General features: G+C 38.1%; 1 protein-coding gene across 3 annotated transcripts in view; it reads right to left on the bottom strand.

Annotated features, from left to right (window-relative positions):
• Nucleotides 1–15,198, bottom strand: part of KCTD3 (potassium channel tetramerization domain containing 3) — a 58,933-nt gene extending 43,735 nt beyond the window's left edge. The window contains exons 1-8 of one of the 3 annotated variants that reach the window (XM_039463450.2): nucleotides 14,726–15,198; nucleotides 6,181–6,234; nucleotides 5,882–5,927; nucleotides 4,006–4,079; nucleotides 2,551–2,609; nucleotides 2,195–2,275; nucleotides 1,113–1,250; nucleotides 578–668 (exon numbers count right to left, since the gene is read on the bottom strand). In XM_039463450.2, the coding sequence (XP_039319384.1) occupies nucleotides 578–668; nucleotides 1,113–1,250; nucleotides 2,195–2,275; nucleotides 2,551–2,609; nucleotides 4,006–4,079; nucleotides 5,882–5,927; nucleotides 6,181–6,234; nucleotides 14,726–14,808 (626 nt within the window). In that variant the 5' untranslated portion in view covers nucleotides 14,809–15,198. Of the gene's footprint in view, nucleotides 1–577; nucleotides 669–1,112; nucleotides 1,251–2,194; nucleotides 2,348–2,550; nucleotides 2,610–4,005; nucleotides 4,080–5,881; nucleotides 5,946–6,180; nucleotides 6,235–14,725 lie in introns of those variants that run through there. The other 2 variants (XM_074385189.1, XM_074385190.1) reach the window with 2 other exon arrangements.
• Nucleotides 15,199–17,434: the final 2,236 nt, after the last annotated feature.

Below are 17,434 nucleotides of genomic sequence, written 5' to 3'. Positions count from 1 at the left end.
AATTAAAAAAAAAAAATCACTGGTCTACACTATTCTTCATTGCTTCTCAGTCTCCAAGAATGTAAGCATTAGTAAAACCAAACTACTTCTTTATAAGTCTCACACATTAGATGTTAAACTATACCACTGTGCCCACAACTACCCTGATTTACCTCACTTTCCAAAATGTGGTAATTATGATCAATGTACTTTCCCTTGCTATAAAATACAAAACACTGAATCATTAGCGACAGAACATCAGAAAGCTCACATTAATAATCCTGTCTAACGTCATTATCTACTACTATCTCAGAAGCTAGATATAGGCAAGAAATAATACATCAAGGTATCTCAGCTACACAACAGCTCACACTTGTCTGCGAAATGTTTACAACACATAAAGGCTGCCAGAATGTTTACTAAATTAGTTGCAAAAATAAAAGCAACTAAATCTTAATCAGATAATACAGACGTGAGTAAAATATGCAGGAAAAAACCTGATGACTAAAAAAATAGCTTTTCAATCTAAAACTATAAAATCAGAATTAATTTTAAAATTATCACCTCTAAAAGCAAACCATTATTAATTATATAGTACCTGTAACACACAGCAAAATGGGCATATGCAGCTACAATCCAGTTGTGATGGCCAGCTACTATTAGCACCTTTCGTGGATCCACAGGAAATCCTGTTGATTTTAGAAAAAGAAATATTTTACATTCTAAAATGGGGGTTGACAACTTACAGCCCCCAGGCCAATTTCAGCCTTCTGCCTGTTTTGAACTCAGCCATGCTTACTTGTTTACATATTGTCCGTTATGTGCCCATGCTACAATGGCAAAGTTGAGTAGGTCTGACAGAGAACATGTGGCCCACAAAAGCCTAAAATATTTAGTCTCTGGCCCTTACCAGATAAACTTTGTCAACCCTGTTCTAAAGATTCAGAGAAAACAGAAGACTGTACAACATTTTAAATGAAAATTACATGTTAAATGAGAATTTCCAAGATAGCAATGATAAATCTAGATAAAAAAGGAGATGAGACAAAAATCTTTAAAAGTGATTACTTAATATCACCTAGGACTAAAAACATACATACTTTTCTTTTTCTATTTGTGTAATCTTGGCTTACCTAGCCTAACAGTATCTTCTCCAGTTCCAGAGAGAACAGGCTGCGTACCATTTCCCCGGGCTTCACCTTCCGTAGAATTTATTCCATTCCTAGAATCAGCAGATCTGGGTGTGTTGTTTATTTTACGACTAGGAATACCTATAAAGAGGAAATGAAAACAAATACATTTCCAAGTTCACCTTTCAGAAATTAAAAATACCACACTGTAACAAAGAAATATAAAAATCTGAATTTCATTAAAGCCGAAATAGATCTTCCAATATAGCAAATTATTAATATTTAATTATAATTAAAAAATAAAATGAAAATTAAAAACAAATACAAAAATCAACAGATTTCTGGTATTTGTCATATTGTTTATAATTACCAAGATTAAGATTTATCAGATTATGCTCCGCTTTACCTAGCTTTAGGTTACTGAGTTAATGGATAATTAATTCAGTCTGTCAGCCACTCTTTACAATTATGGTACAGGTACTATGTGTTTAGGTAATCTGTATTAATTTAACTACTTTAGAACTGAATTTCCCCATACTTTCAAACATGTTTTATTTGACAGGAAAGCATTTTTTAAAAAAGAAATCTCGCTCAGAAGTCCATTAGAATACAGGTAAAATTTAGCAGACGCTTCTAACTTACTGAAGTGGGGCTGAGGTGACACTGACTTATCTTTGCAGAATTCCTTAAGTTTGCCAAAAAGGAGTTTGACAACGAGTGCTCTAACATAGGGGTCAGCAAACCATGGACCATGGAAAATCCAGCCCAGTGCTATCTATGTAAATAAAGTTGTAGTGGTCACGGTAACACCTCATCTTCATGTAGTATGTACAGCAGAGATAAGCAGCTGTTATAGAGATCCTCCGGCTCACAAAATCTATCTGGCTCTTTATAAGAAAAAGTTTGCCAAACCTGTGCTCCAATATATAGTGTGACTTAATTTCTGTAAAAATCAAAGTTCTCACCATTTCTAGTAAATTTACAGATTAAAAACTCAATAATCAAGGAAGTTTTTTCTATTCATATGCTTGTAGTTGTTTAATGATACAAGAAATTTTTAAAAAGATTAAATAAAGTGAAAATACCTGGTGGAGGTAAGTAACCATGAAAAAGGACACTGCCACAAGAGGAACGCTCCAATTCTTCACATAAGAGAAGCCTTCTTACTAAAAACATTTCAAAGCAAACTTGTCAAGAGTACATGCAAACAGAAAAACAGTACTCCATTTTTATTTTCTCTAGTTCAAGAGGATAAGGAAAGAAAAGGAAAATTTTAAGTTAAATCAGAGCTGACAACATCTTTTTACTATGAAAATCCACAAAAACTAAGCACTGAACAATTTCATCAAAAATTAGGACCTGATATAAACACAAATCATTTGGGCAAGTTTCATGCATGAGTCAAATCATAAATGAAAAATGTTAAGAGAAGAGCACATACCTAATGGTGTGATCCCATAAAATTCTGCTTCATGCCTGAGAACATTAATACTCACTCCCCTACAAGGAAACAAACGATATAAATTCTCTAACACTGCAAACATGTATTATCATCTGAAGCGAAAGGAAAACATTCTAGGTTCTTCATGTATACGGTCATAAGGCTTTAAAAATTACTTTTCTCCCAATGTTCTTTATTTCTATTACTCTTAATCGTTAAAAAGTCTAAATAAAAAAAACATGTGAACAAAAATATTCTGCTGTATACTTAAAAATTTTCTTTTCTCATATATATACACACACACACGAATTGGGTCACTAAATGAGAGAGCAGGGCTCTATCGGGCTAGTACAAATAATTGTCTAGAAGGCAAAAGATAGAATGGAAATCATTCTTTAGTGACATTAGTTGCTTTTAACTTTTTATCATAATTATTTCTATACATATCTGTCTTAATCTCCCCAATTAAACTGTGAATTCCCTGTGGGCATGATCTATTTCTGATCTACGTTTGTATATCTCATGCTTGTATAGAATAGCTATGTAATAAATATTTGTCGAACAAATAAAATAGAAAAAAAAAGAAAGAAAAAGACCAGCCTTGGGAAGGGCTATGTTATCCAGATGAAAATGATGCTACTTTACAGTAGTAAAGTAACATGAAAATAAAAGTTAAAAGAAATAGAAGCTTCAAAATTTTTAATACTAATGATTCATTTTAGGTTTCAGTTGTAATTTGTCCTTATTTTAAAAATATTCCCCAGCCTTAATAAACATATACACTTACCATGTTAAATTGTTTTTATTTGTGAAACTAGTTATGACTAACTTAACATTAAAAATGCATAAAACTTTCTTATTCTATTTTGAAACTATCTGAGTTAACAGTATAGCAGTACTGGCCAGAGGCATGATCATAACTCACTGTAGCCTCAAACTCCTGGCCTCAAGGGATCCTCCTATCTCAGCCTCCTCTGCAGAGCAGCTAGGATTATAGGCCCGACCATCACATTGAGTTTCAGCATGAGGAAACTTCTAATCAAAGTCTTAGTTTAAAAAAAAACCAACAAAAAAACAACCTTTTACGGCTGGGCATGATGGCTCACACCTGTAATCCCAGCACTTTTGAGAGGCTGAGGTGGGAGGATTGCCTGAGCTCAGGAGTTGTGACCAGCTTGGGCAACATGGTGAAACCCCTTCTCTACCAAAATAAAAAAAATTATTCAGCATGCACCTGTAGTCCCAGCTACTGAGGAGACTGAGACAGGAAAATTGCTTGAACCTAGAAGGCAGAGGTGGCAGTGAGTCAAGATCGTGCCACTGCACTTCAGCCTGGGTGACAGAGCAAGACTCCATCTCAAAAAAAAAAAAAAAAAAAACTTTTCCTTCATAAAATATACTAAAAACACATGTTTACCAGAAAGAAATTTACTTTTAAAAGAGTGCATTTCTCACCTTAAGTCTAGTTCTTTTGTCCGAAGAAAATTTAAAATGGGTGCAAATGCTGCTGGATCTCTATCAATAAATATCTGTAAAAAAGAGAACTGTTTTACTCTCAAATTACAAATTAATCTTTTAACTTTAATATCTGTAACACTAATAAGGAACAAAGTCTGAATTATTTAAATACTACGTTTCCTTGTTTCCACTCTTAAATTTTAACGTTTCTATAATTGGAATGTAGTTCTGGGTGCATTCAGAAAAAGATGGTGTCTTTTTCTTCCTCTGAAGTTACTGTTAAACTGATATTTTAATATGTAGAAAAAATCTTATATAATAAAATCACTTTTATTGATACCTTTGGTAAAAGTGACACCTGAGGAAACATTTTTATCTGAAATAGTCCAGAATTCAATCGGTACTTTGAAAACGTTATGAATAAACAATACTTTCTCACATTGTTGAATCTTTAAAACTACAATGTACCTTAATAATGCACAGGGGGTATTGAGAAAAGTAAATACTGCACACTGCTATCAAAAGTGGACACAAATATTATCCTTGTAACACTTTCACTAAATTCAATTTTCTTCAGGGCTAGGGAGAGGTAACAACAATTTTTTTTCAAATACAGCACCACAGAATACATAAGAGGAAAACAAATTGCTTGAAAATGTAAAATACATAATTGGTAACTTTTGTTTGTTTGTTTTGAGATAGAATCTTGCTCTGTCACACAGGCTGGAGTGCAGTGGTGTGATCCTGGCTCACTGCCACCACCACCTCCCAAGTTTAAGCAATTATCCTGCCTCAGCCTCTCAGGTAGCTGGTATTATAGGCATCTGCCACCACATCTGGCTAATTTACACACACACACACACCACACACACACACACACACACACACACACACACACAGCGTAGAGATGGGGTTTCACCATGTTGGCCAGGCTGGTCTCGAACTCCTGGCCTCAAGTAATCCAACTGCCTCAGCTTCCCAAAGCACTGGGATTACAGGCGTGAGCCACCACACTCGGCCCATAATTGATAACTTTTTATAGAAATTTATACCAACACCTATTTTGAATCATTTACAAAAGATCTAATCATAAAAACTGAACACCTTTTAAAGCTTATGTAAGTCAATCAGAAAGGCAAATGGTAGCCAATAATAACACTTTTCCTACTACGATCAACTACGTATATACAATCAATAAGATTCTTCTAAACTTCATAAATTCTTACTTTTGTTTTTATTAGAGTAGCTCAAAAATTGAAGAAATATCACAGATTTGTGGAGATCTTATTACTGATGACTTTTTATAATTTTACATGTCCATATCTGCCTTTGTTACCTTATTTCATCTCCAAATCTCACGACAGCAAATAAATACCATTGGTCACTTTGTTGCCTCTAAATGTATAAACCAACTTTTTTGCACTGAAACTTTGCAATTCTTTCCTTCCCTCACTGTCTCAATATTGCACAAATTCACCAAATTATTCTCCAAAATAAAACAAAAAGCTGTAGGACTTTACTAATTTAACCTCTTATATTCTAATATAAAAATATTAGAATATTTACATTTATCCACTTACTGTTAAAGTTTCAATTATTGATCTAAAAAATATTTCTTCCAATACCAGTGTTAGCTCATACCCTACAATCTTTCTAATTATGAACACTTAAATTGCTATATGTAGTATTCCCTATTTAGGGATCTTCTCTAATTGCGAAAAACTACGTATGACAAGAAATAAAATTATGCCATTTTCATTCAGTGATTATTAAAACATCAGTTTTCCCACATTCTTAGAGTAAGTATATATTAAGACCAAGTACTATAAGCACTACTTTAGAAATATGTATCAATAATTATTATTATACTCACAGCACCAGTTTCATCTCGAAGTGTTGAAATTCTTCCACTCAGCAAACTGGAAAGCATCGACAATCTAAAGTTAGTTTTAAAAAATCTGAGTATAAACAAATGTGCTAATTCTTTATCAAATGTCAAAGACCACTAAAAATAAGTTATCTATCCTCCAAGTTAAAAAAAAAAAACCAAACATTTTAAGAGTTAACTTTCTTTATTCAAAAAATAAAAACAATTTAACTGACAAAAAATTATTATATTTTGGTAAATACACAAATATATTAAAAGATATACTAAAGAATTATATAAAATACCTGGAAAAAAAAGAATCTGGAATCCACATAAGAGTTTGTCTTGAGGTACTAAATCTGTAATTAAAAATCATCTGGCATTAAAATGAGAACATGAATTGAAATTTCAATATTAGTTAATTTGTTTTAATATTCTGGATAATGATTTACAAGATGTTTGACAGTTATAGTTGTACCAATATATTTATTACATTTAATATTTTTAAATGTTGCTACTTTCAATTCAGAGTTAAGATTACACAAGCAGCTTTCAACAACAACTAGTTGTCTGTCACATATGGCATCTTAAAATACTACTTTCCAAAAAGCTAATCTCTGCTGAAGAATCAACAATTAGCCCATCATACCAAGTCTCAAATTCTCAGTATAACATTCAAAATTACCTTCAGGTTCCATTTCATCTCTCTAATACAAATGCTGGTTTTCCCTTCCAATAAGACAAAACTTCTTCATATCCCAAAACAATTCATGCTTATTATCATTTTGGTATCTTTATTCAGAGAGATCACCCTCTTCATTCAAGATCCACCCATCATTCTTGATATCACTCAGGTTTTATCTTCCCTGTAATTTTTTTTCTTTTTTTTTTTTTTTTTTTTGTATTTTTAGTAGAGACGGGGTTCCATATGTTAGTCAGGCTGGTCTTGAACTCCTGACATCAGGTAATCCACCCACCTTAGCCTCCTAAAGTGCTGGGATTACAGGCATGAGCCACTATGCTCCACCCGCTGCACACCCAGCCCCCTGTAATTGTTTTTCTAAATATCCTACCTTGTATTATCTCTTTTTAAGCTCATAGTAATTTCACTGTAAATTACTTGTTTAACATCCTCTTTATATTCATTCTTGGGCTATTTACAACTGCTGACTTCATTCATTCAAAAATCATTCAGCAAATACACCACTGTTCTGAGGTTAATTGTCATTTGATCAAGTTTGTATCTTACCACCAATTTTGGGAGGATCTTTACGAAAGTACAGTGTAACAGACTGGGACAATAAACAAATAACTGATATAAACTGACATGGCAACCAAAGCACTATAGCACTTGTTCAGTCCAGCCCTTCTCTGACTATAAAACCTCTACTTTCACTCCACATTCATTTTCTGGATTATATGAAATCCCTAAATTTATTTTTATCTTTCATATTTAAACTAAACAAGGTGACTGAATAGTGGCACTAGTTACCATGCACTATCAGCAGGAAATACAGGCCAACCCCAGCCAAAATGGCTAAGGATGTTTCCCAGACTGTGCAGGTGAGAACGGTATCACCCCTCTATTGTCTGCCGTTACCTAAATTAGCAGCCTATAATTATCAAAAACATGTAGGTTGCTTACTTTTTGCTCACTGCAGCTTAACAAACCCCAAAATGCATCCTACTTCCCACTTCCATCTTCTAAATGGGATATTAAACAGCACTGGATTGCAGGCCAGGGTGAAAACTGTGACTACCAAGGCTTACACAGAGTAGCGTCAGAAGTCTCATGGATCTCTCAACTTTGCAAGTTCATCCAGGTACCTGAGGCAACAATGACTCATAATATTTTATATATCTTGATAAATGGATTAGCTGTACATTCACCTTTCAAACTCAGTTTCAGAAATGCACTTTGTATTAAAAACCGTGTTTTTTTTTGTTTTGTTTTGTTTTGTTTTTGAGACGGAGTTTTGCTCTTGTTACCCAGGCTGGAGTGCAATGGCGCGATCTCGGCTCACCGCAACCTCCGCCTCCTGGGTTCAGGCAATTCTCCTGCCTCAGCCTCCTGAGTAGCTCGGATTACAGGCATGTGCCACCATGCCCAGCTACTTTTTTGTATTTTTAGTAGAGACGGGGTTTCACCATATTGACCAGGATGGTCTCGATCTCTTGACCTCGTGATCCACCCGCCTCGGCCTCCCAAAGTGCTGGGATTACAGGCTTGAGCCACCGTGCCCGGCTTTTTTTTTTTTTTTTAAATGGAGTCTCGCTCTCTTGCCCAGGCAGGAGTGCAGAGGCATGATCTGAGTTCACTGCAACCTCTACCTCCCAGGTTCAAGTGATTCTCCTGCCTCAGCCTCCCGAGTAGCTGGGACTACAGATACGTGCCACCACGCCTAGCTAATTTTTTGTATTTTTAGTAGAGATGGGTTTTCACTGTGTTAGCCAAGATGGTCTCAATCTCCTGACCCCGTGATCCACCTACCTCAGCCTCCTAAAGTGCTGGGATTACAGGTGTGGGCCACCATGCCCAGCCTATGCTGTTTTTTTCTTAAAGGCAGAGGACAACCTAAAAGCACTGTGCTTGGCACCTAGCACATCCTCAGTAAATGTCTGTAGAAACTGATGTGTGATAACCAGAACCACACTACACGCTCAGTTAAATGTTTTGTACAAAACAAAGACTTGATTCTTCTGTACCATCTGCAAGCCTTTTATGGTTACAACAGAGCACTTTCAGAGTACACTGGTGTTGACAAACAGAAGTCATAAACTGCCCACTTAAACCATTTAGTAGTATCAGTCTCAGTGTCAGTAACAGCAGAAACAGTGTATGTACTGTTCCATAAAAAATGCTTATCTTAGTCTCTAAAAGAAATTTTCTATCATTATCAAAACATGCTTTCCGGAGAGAGATCCAAGATGGCTGGTCACTAGCAGCTCGGGATTGTAGCTCGCAGTGAAAGCGCAAAGAACGAGAGGACGCCACACCTTCACATGAATTCTTGTTGCTCATGCACCAGGAGATTCCCAGCGGAGGAGCCCCACGGGTAGCCAGCGCGACTCTTGTGACCTGAGAGGCGGTTTTGCCCGTGCCTCAGAGCATCGGTTCTTGGTGCAGAGTCAGAAAAGCACTATCAATCGTAACGCCGCTGATTTAGTAGGCGCAGTGGGTTGCTCAGATTTCGGCGCTGAGAATCAGTAAGTTGGACGTCCACTCAGAAACCCCATTACAAAGATGGTAATTAGAAAGACCACAGATGGGTTAATCTACAACGAAGGGTAGAAAACAGCCAAAAAAGGCTGAGAATACCCAAGATCAGAACGCCTCTCCCTCAGCAGGGGATCACAGTTTCTCATCAGCAACGAAAGAAGGCTTGATGGAGAACGAGTGTGTTCCAATTACAGAAGCAGGCTTCAAAATGTGGATAATAAGAAACTTCTGTGAATTAAAAGAACTTGTTCTAACCCAATCCAAAGAAACTAAGAACTGTGAAAAAAGGTTTGACGAAATGTTAACAAGAATACACAATTTAGAGAGGAATAAGTGAATTGATGGAGCTGAAAAACACAATACGAGAACTTCGTGAAGTATGCACAAGTTTTAACAGCTGAATTGATCAAGCAGAAGAAAGGATAACAGAGGTCGAAGACAAACTTAATGAAATAAAACGAGAAGACAAGATTAGAGAAAAAAAGGATAAAAAGGAATGAGCAAAGTCTTCAAGAAATATGGGACTATGTGAAAAGACCTAATCTAAGCTTGATAGGTGTACCTGAATGTGACGAAGAGAATGAATCCAAGCTGGAAAATACGCTTCAGGATATTATTCAGGAAATTTTTCCCAACCTAGCAAGGCAGGACAATATTCAACTCCAGGTAATACAGAGAACACCACAGAGATATTCCTCAAGAAGAGCAACCCCTAGGCACATAATCGTCAGATTCACCAGGGTTGAAATGAAGGAGAAAATACTAAGGGCAGCCAGAGAGAAAGGTCAGGTTACCCACAAAGGGAAGCCTATCAGACTTACAGCAGATCTCAGCAGAAACCCTACAAGCCAGAAGGGGGGGGGGGGGGTCAATATTCAACATCCTTAAAGAAAAGAACTTTCAACCAAGAATTTCACATCCAGCCAAACTAAGCTTCATAAGCGAAGGAAAAATTTTTTTGTGAACAAGCAAGCACTCAGAGATTTCATCACCACCAGGCCTGCTTTACAAGAGCTTCTGAAAGAACCACTACACATAGAAAGGAACAAACAGTATCAGCCTTTCTAAAAAAAATACCAAAAAGTAAAGAGCGCCAATATAATGAAGAATTTATATCAACTAATGGGCCTAAAACCCATCGGTATGCTGCATCCAGACCCATCTTATATGCAAGGATACACAGACTCAAAACAAAGGGATGGAGAAAGATTTACCAACCAAATGGAGAGCAAAAATAAACAAAAAGCAGAAGTTACAAATTTTGCCTCTGATAAAATAGTCTTCAAAGCAACAAAGATCAAAAGAAGCAAAGAAGGACATTATATAATGATAAAACGATCAATGCAACAACAAGAAGAGCTAAAGATCCTAAATATATACGCACCCAATACAGGAATACCCAGATATACAAGACTTATAAAGAGACTTAGACTCCCACATAATAATAATGGGAGACTTCAACATTAATATTAGACAGATCAATGAGATAGAAAATTAACAACGATATCCAGGACTTGAACTCAGATCTGGAACAAGCAAACTTAATTAACATTTATAGAACTCTCCACTTTAAATACACAAAATATACACTCTTATCAGTACCACATCATATCAACTTACAAGTTTAAACGAAATATTGGTTGGCTCCTTGTTTGTTATTTTCTTCCCTCATTTTTTTTCATGTCTCCATTATTAAGCACAATGATAGGCATAACCATATTTAGACTGCATTCTAGCCTGGGCAATAAAGCAATACCCCCATTCTCTCTCCCTCTTCCTCTTTCTCTTTCTTCCTCTTCTTTATTCTTTTTTATTATTATTCTTTTTTTTTCTTTCTCTTTCTTTAAAAAAATAAAAAATAAAAATAAAAATAAAAACATGCTTTCCAATAACAATTAAAAGTTTATCTTGGGAGGCTGAGGCAGGAGAATCGCTTGAATCCAGGAGGCAGAGGCTGCAGTGAGGCAAGATCATGCCACTGCACTCCAGTCTGGCAACAGAGCAAGACTCCGCCTCAAAAAAAAAAAAAAAATCTCAGCACTCTGAGAGGCCGAGGCAGACAGATCATGAGGTCTGGAGATCGAGATCATCCTGGTCAACATTGTGAAACCTCATCTCAACTAAAAATACACAAAAATTAGCTGGCATGGTGGCATGTGCCTGTAGTCCCTGTTACTCGGGAGGCAGGAGAAAAGCTTGAACCAGGGAAGCAGGGCTTGCAGTGAGCCGAGATCCGCCACTGCACTCCAGCCTGGCTGGTGACAAGAGTGAGACTCTGCCTCAAAAAAAAAAGAAAAAAAAAAAGTTTATCTCCATTTCTTCCCACTGATAACTTTACAATTTGTAAGGAGAAGTATTCTTTCACTGGCTAACTAAAGGAAAGACAGTACAACAATCCATTTATTAAAGACATTTAAATGTAAACTACAGTAAGGGGTACTTTAGGGAACACACAGAAGTTGACTAATATCAAAGGTTATGGACAGTGTGTTTATAAGCAGCTCCTATGCCATTTATCCGATTAACAAAGGAGCCACTTTAGGAAAACACTGCAAATGCTCCTAAGTGCATTTCTTAGTAGACTCCTAAGAAAACATGAAAAATACAGATTACCCTCGTCACAGAAAACAGACTTTGTCCAAAATCAAAGCAAATTCCAGTCAATGGTAAATTGAAGGATCCAAGGATTCACTACAATGAAGATCCGCTCTGTTCTGGAGACCATCAAATTCATTCCAAATAAAGATAGCTTATAACTTGCAATCTTTCATATTCACCACTTATTCAACAATTGTATTTCAAACAATTAAAATTATGTGCTACTTAGAAAATTGCAAAGGTCTGCTTAAAATTGTATAATCAGTTTCAATTTTAATCAGCATTTTGGGGAAAGGTTAGTAACCTGGAATTTCTGGGCAAAGGAACTGTACCCTTAACCCCACCAATTTTTTTAAACATCAGGCCCAAAACTAGTCTCAAATATAACTTCATGAAAACTAAAACACTTAAAATTACATATGATAAGCATAATCATTTCAAAGATAAATGAAAGCCTTTTCTGTTTTGATTTTTTTTTTTTTAATCTCATACCCATAGTGTCCCAAGAATAGTCGTGTGCAATCTGGTCTCAGCAAAAGAATTGCTAAAGAAATTAGCATATCCACAGTTACACTTCATGCAACTTGCCTCCTACTAAATTAACTTGGAAGCAATCTGATTAGTTATTTATTTTGCACTGTAACTATTGATAATGCCACTAACCTTTATATTTCACATTTATTCAAATTCCTATAACAATCTCATAAGGTTGGTACTATTGTCTGTCACTTTACATTTTACTAGACTAAGCATGAAAATATTTGTCTAAGGTTGCTAGGCTTAAGTTAGAGACAAAGCCTGGGAACTGGAAACATATCTGACTCAAAAGCTCTGTCTGGCAGTCCCCATTGGCTAGTTCCAGCCCTCTTGCATGAGGCCTAAAATCATCGCTCTTACCCTTAACAGAATAAATCACAAATTCAGTCATAGTGGGTTTCTTTCATTTCATTACTTTTTGTAAATAACAAATATTAACAATGCTAAATGAAACTTAATCTTCTCTACTTCCTGAATCGCCCACAAGGCATTAAACCATAAAAATTAGTCATTTCTGTAATTCCTTTGAGTATATCCATTTACATGTCTATTCTCTTGAAGAAAAAGAAGAAAAAAAAAAAGACCTTACCTATAGCATATGCTTCTCTGCTTCCAATAAACTCTCCTTCTGAGTTTTACTCTATTACTTCTGGACTTCCATTCTATGCCACAGTAGTTTCTAAACTTCAATGGCAATCACATCACGATTTTTCTCTTACAATGGCTTAAGTGACTGTGTTACACTGTGTTTTCTACAAGATACAAATGACTTCTGGATCTCATCTAGGTCTAAAATGCTGCATGTATGTATGATTCAAAGCAAATCTAGAAAACATTCTTAGAATATGAGTCAGATGTGGTTTTCTATAGGCCATACCATTACTACTTATAAGGTTTTTTAAACAATTTTCTGAAGTTTTTTTAATGCTTCCATTCCTACTAACAATTTGATGTCTTCTAAACTGTTCAAACCAGTAATGTATTATCTTGTATTCTTTGCTAGTATAACTTAGAAAAATTAGAACCTGATAAGCTCAAGTTCCATAAATAACATAAACACAAGATAGAATGTTACAGTGTCAAGATAACTGCCTTACAAATTAAAATTGTTAAATGAATTCTGCAGTCTTTAAGAGTTCGCTCAGTATTAAGGCATCCATACAGTAAATAACATACTGTATGTCCTTCTGAATGTCTGAATAGAAATATATTAAGTATCAAAAGCAAGTAGAAACCAGTGTATGGATTTTAAATGATTATACTGCTGCTCTTCAGTATCAACACTCTTTGCAGGCCTCCTCTTTTGGAGTATTCCACAAGTTACCAAACTTCCAATATTTTAACGTGATTGTAGAAAAAAACTCCATCTCTTACATCAGGAGACATAAATCTCCATCAGACTGGTTTCTATACAACTGCAATAACGTTGTAAATTCTCTAAATTTTGATTTGGGGGAAGAGGAAAAAGCAGTAAGAAACAACAAAGTATCACTGTTCTCTGTGTTAAATTCTAGAAAGCTATCAAATGTTTAAGATTAAAGCACTGCAGCAGACATTTGTCACTATGGTTCTAGGACATTAAATTACTGTTAAAATGCTGATTGAAAATCATATTCTCAAGCACAGCAAAATACACTGTATTTCAGGGCATTTCCTTGTTTATCTCCTCCCAAACCTAAAACTCAACTAACCCTTCTTTCGAACAGCTGGCAAACTCCCTTTTCTGAAAGGACTGACTCATAAGTTATAGGAAATCCACAAAAACTATGATTCCCACCCCCCAACAAACTTAATAACAGGCACAGAAAGAAGGAGGCGGAAGGCCAGAGAGAGAACAGACAGAGAAGAGCTTTCAGTCTGTTTACTCCAAGGGCGCCACGCTGTGCCAATATCCAGAGCTTCCTAGAAGCAAATGTTCAAACTACAGTTCCTGGACACACTGTCTAAAAGTTGACCAGAACCTTCAAGTCCATGCACTAAAAATTCTGAAAATAAACAATTATGCACTGCAAATCGACTGCATTCCCAACACAGAAATCTTTCAAATTACAAACCCCGTAATTAAGCGTGTAAAAGAACATCGCACTCTTCCCTAAGAAAACCGACACCTTGCTGACCAAAGAGAAAGGAAGGCAGGTTCATCTCCAACGTCCAAACCACAAAGCCAGGCTTCTACTCAATAAATTCCTCAAAAACACTCTAATCTCAGAGGAGGTAAGGGAGGCTATGTCATGGTCCTCCTCGCCTGAGAGCTTAGAAAGGGGGAGGGACAAAGGTTGGCATTCCAAGACAGCAGCTCCTCGGCCACCAGGGCCTGGTCCTCGGTAATTCCGAGCTGCACGGATCCCTCACCAGCTCCAAAATCCGCCCGACGTTCTTCCCGCCTGGAGGGCCCCACGCTCGCCCGAGTTCCTGCAACTCCGGGTCCCCGTCGCCCCCGCAGGAGGCGGCCGCCACGGCATCCCCGCTGCAAACCCCACCCCCCGCCGACTCACCTGGTCCCCCCCACGTTCAGCTGGACGATCTCGCCGCTGCCGGCCGCCGCCGCGGCAAAGCCGCCGCAGTGCCCTCCCGCCATCTCCGGCGGCTCCGGGCGCGCTCGCCGCCCTCCTTCCCCAGCCGGCGCCGCCAAGCCCGGGGCTGTAGCCCGAGGCAGCGGCGACGGCTGCAGGGCCAGCTGGGCGGCGGCGGCCGGCGGGCGGGGGGCGCACGGGGCTTCCCCCACCTTCCCAGCGGCCGGGCGGGGCTCTCTAACGCCCGCCTCTTTCCCGCTCAATCCCGCGGCGCGCGTGGGCGGCCCGGCCTTCACCTTCCGCGGCCTCCGGGCCGCCGGGCCGCCGGGCCGGCCGGGCCTCTCCTCCACGCTCCGCTGCCGCTGACGCCGCCGCAGCCCGCCTGGAAGGAGGGGTCACCGTTCGGGACAAAATACCGCAGCGCTCACGCTTCGCCCGCCACGGCCGCCAGGAAGGAGGAGGAGGAAAGAGCGGCCGGGGAGGAGCTTCCCGACGCCGCCGGGCTGGCGCGCAGGGAGGGTAGGTGAGTAGGCTCCGGGCCGTGCCTGCCCACGCGGGAGTCCGTTTTTCCCTCCCCCTTTTCCTTTTACGTGTAAGATTTTCTAACGCCAGGAAGCTGGTTCACAGATGGAGAGCAGACCCGGGCCAAGGACGCGTCTTTATGACCCGCTTTCTCCGCAGGAGTTGGGACAGGAAAAACTAATGCTTGAGGTAGTAAAAGTAGATGCCTAAGGCAGATAATGCAAATGTAGGGAACGTTGGGAGATTTTAAAACTTTATACCTTTTACCCCAGAAAACTGCTTGCTTTACCTTCTTCAATTTAGTCCCCAGTCTCCCAAGCAGTTTTGTTTTGTTTTGTTTTTTGGGTTTTTTGTTGTTGTTGTTGTTGTTGTTGTTGTTAAGCAGGAAGGAAACCAAAAGACAAAAATCCCTAGGCTGTGTAATGCCAAGCACCCTATTTCTGGAATATAGTAAACACTCAACTAATGTTAGACACACACAGATACACACAATTTTATGTGTTTATTTTTGCTTTAAACGGTAGTAAACACTCAACTAATGTTAGACACACACAGATACACACATTTTTATGTGTTTATTTTTGCTTTAAACGGTATCTATTAAAACCCAAAACCTTAATGGCTATTGAAATATTTTTTACATCGTAATACCGTAATACCTGATGCCCTGCTAACAAAGACGAAAGATAGCGCGTTATGTTTCAGAGATTAGTAGTTTTTGGTACCAGATTCTTAGCATGAATTGTGTTTTGTTGCAGTTTTACCATAATAATTCAATCTGATAATGTATCTGATGTTAAATTTTTATTCTCGTCATAAGTTTTACCAAAAATTAAAAATAGCCTCCGGTAATTATCTTCTGCCTCTTTTGAATTGTTAGATTTTTGCTACTTACTGATTGCTTTTCATCAACATGTAGTTATTTTTTTAAAGCCGTCTTTACAAAACATTGGCTTGGGCTTACTTCCCTAGCTTGCTACAGTCTATTTCTTAGCCCTTCTTTATAGCAAAATCCCACCAATCATGCATTTTCTCCCACTTCTGCACTAGAACTGCCCTTACTTCCACAGCACTGTTTTTCCTCATGTTGCAAAATCTAAGGTCAATTCTCAGTTCCTACCTTAACCTGTCCTGTGATCTTGCAGGACCCCATGCTCCCTTGTTTTAAAGTATGAAGGATTCCTAGTTTGCTATTACTTTAATCTGAACTGTCACTCATCTTCCCTGCCTAAAGTGAAGATAAGAGGTACAATGCAATGTTAAGGGTGGGGAACAGTGGCCTTGAATTCAAACTGCTTGCCTTGAAATTCCTGCCATGCCACTTGCTACCTATGCAATTTTGAGCAAGTTTTCTGATCATTTTCACTCCCAATTTTCTTTTTTAAAAATAATAACAATAGTTGTGAAGAAGAATGATGACAGAAATTACCTAAACCACCTGGTATATAATAAATAAAAATGAGCTATTATCGCCTGTAATCCCAGCACTTTGGGAGGCCGAGGCAGGCGGATCACAAGGTCTAGAGATCGAGACCATCCTGGTCAACATGGTGAAACCCCGTCTCTACTAAAAATACAAAAAAATTAGCTGGGCATGGTGGCACGTGCCTGTAATTCCAGCTACTCAGGAGGCTGAGGCAGGAGAATTGCCTGAACTCAGGAGGCGGAGGTTGCGGTGAGCCGAGATCGCACCATTGCACTCCAGCCTGGGTAACAAGAGCGAAACTCCATCTCAAAAAAAAAAAAAAAAAAAAAAAAAAAATTAGCTATTATCATTATTCATCTTATCGTCATTAACTGGGATATATAATATTTATTATAGATAAATAAAACCATGTTTATCTCATTATACTATGCATATTAACTATTGGGAGAACATCTCTTCAAGAGAAGGTAAAGTTTTCAGTGTTTTGTTTTGTTATCGAGAAGTAGTTTTGCTCTTGTTGCCCAGGCTGGAGTACAATGGTGCAATCTCAGCTCACCACAACCTTCGCCTTCTGGGTTCAGGCAATTCTTCCGCCTCAGCTTCTTGAATAGCTGGGATTACAGGCATGTGCCACCACACCTGGATTTTGTATTTTTAGTAGAGATGGGGTTTCTCCATGTTGGTCAGGCCGGTCTCAAACTCCTGACCTCATGTAATCCGCCTGCCCCAGCCTCCCAAACTGC

Source organism: Saimiri boliviensis, chromosome 14 (assembly GCF_048565385.1).
Source record: "Saimiri boliviensis isolate mSaiBol1 chromosome 14, mSaiBol1.pri, whole genome shotgun sequence".
Lineage (NCBI taxonomy): Eukaryota > Metazoa > Chordata > Mammalia > Primates > Cebidae > Saimiri > Saimiri boliviensis.
The sequence above is the reverse complement of the archived record's forward strand: the minus strand, read 5'-3'. Positions and strand labels throughout refer to the sequence as shown.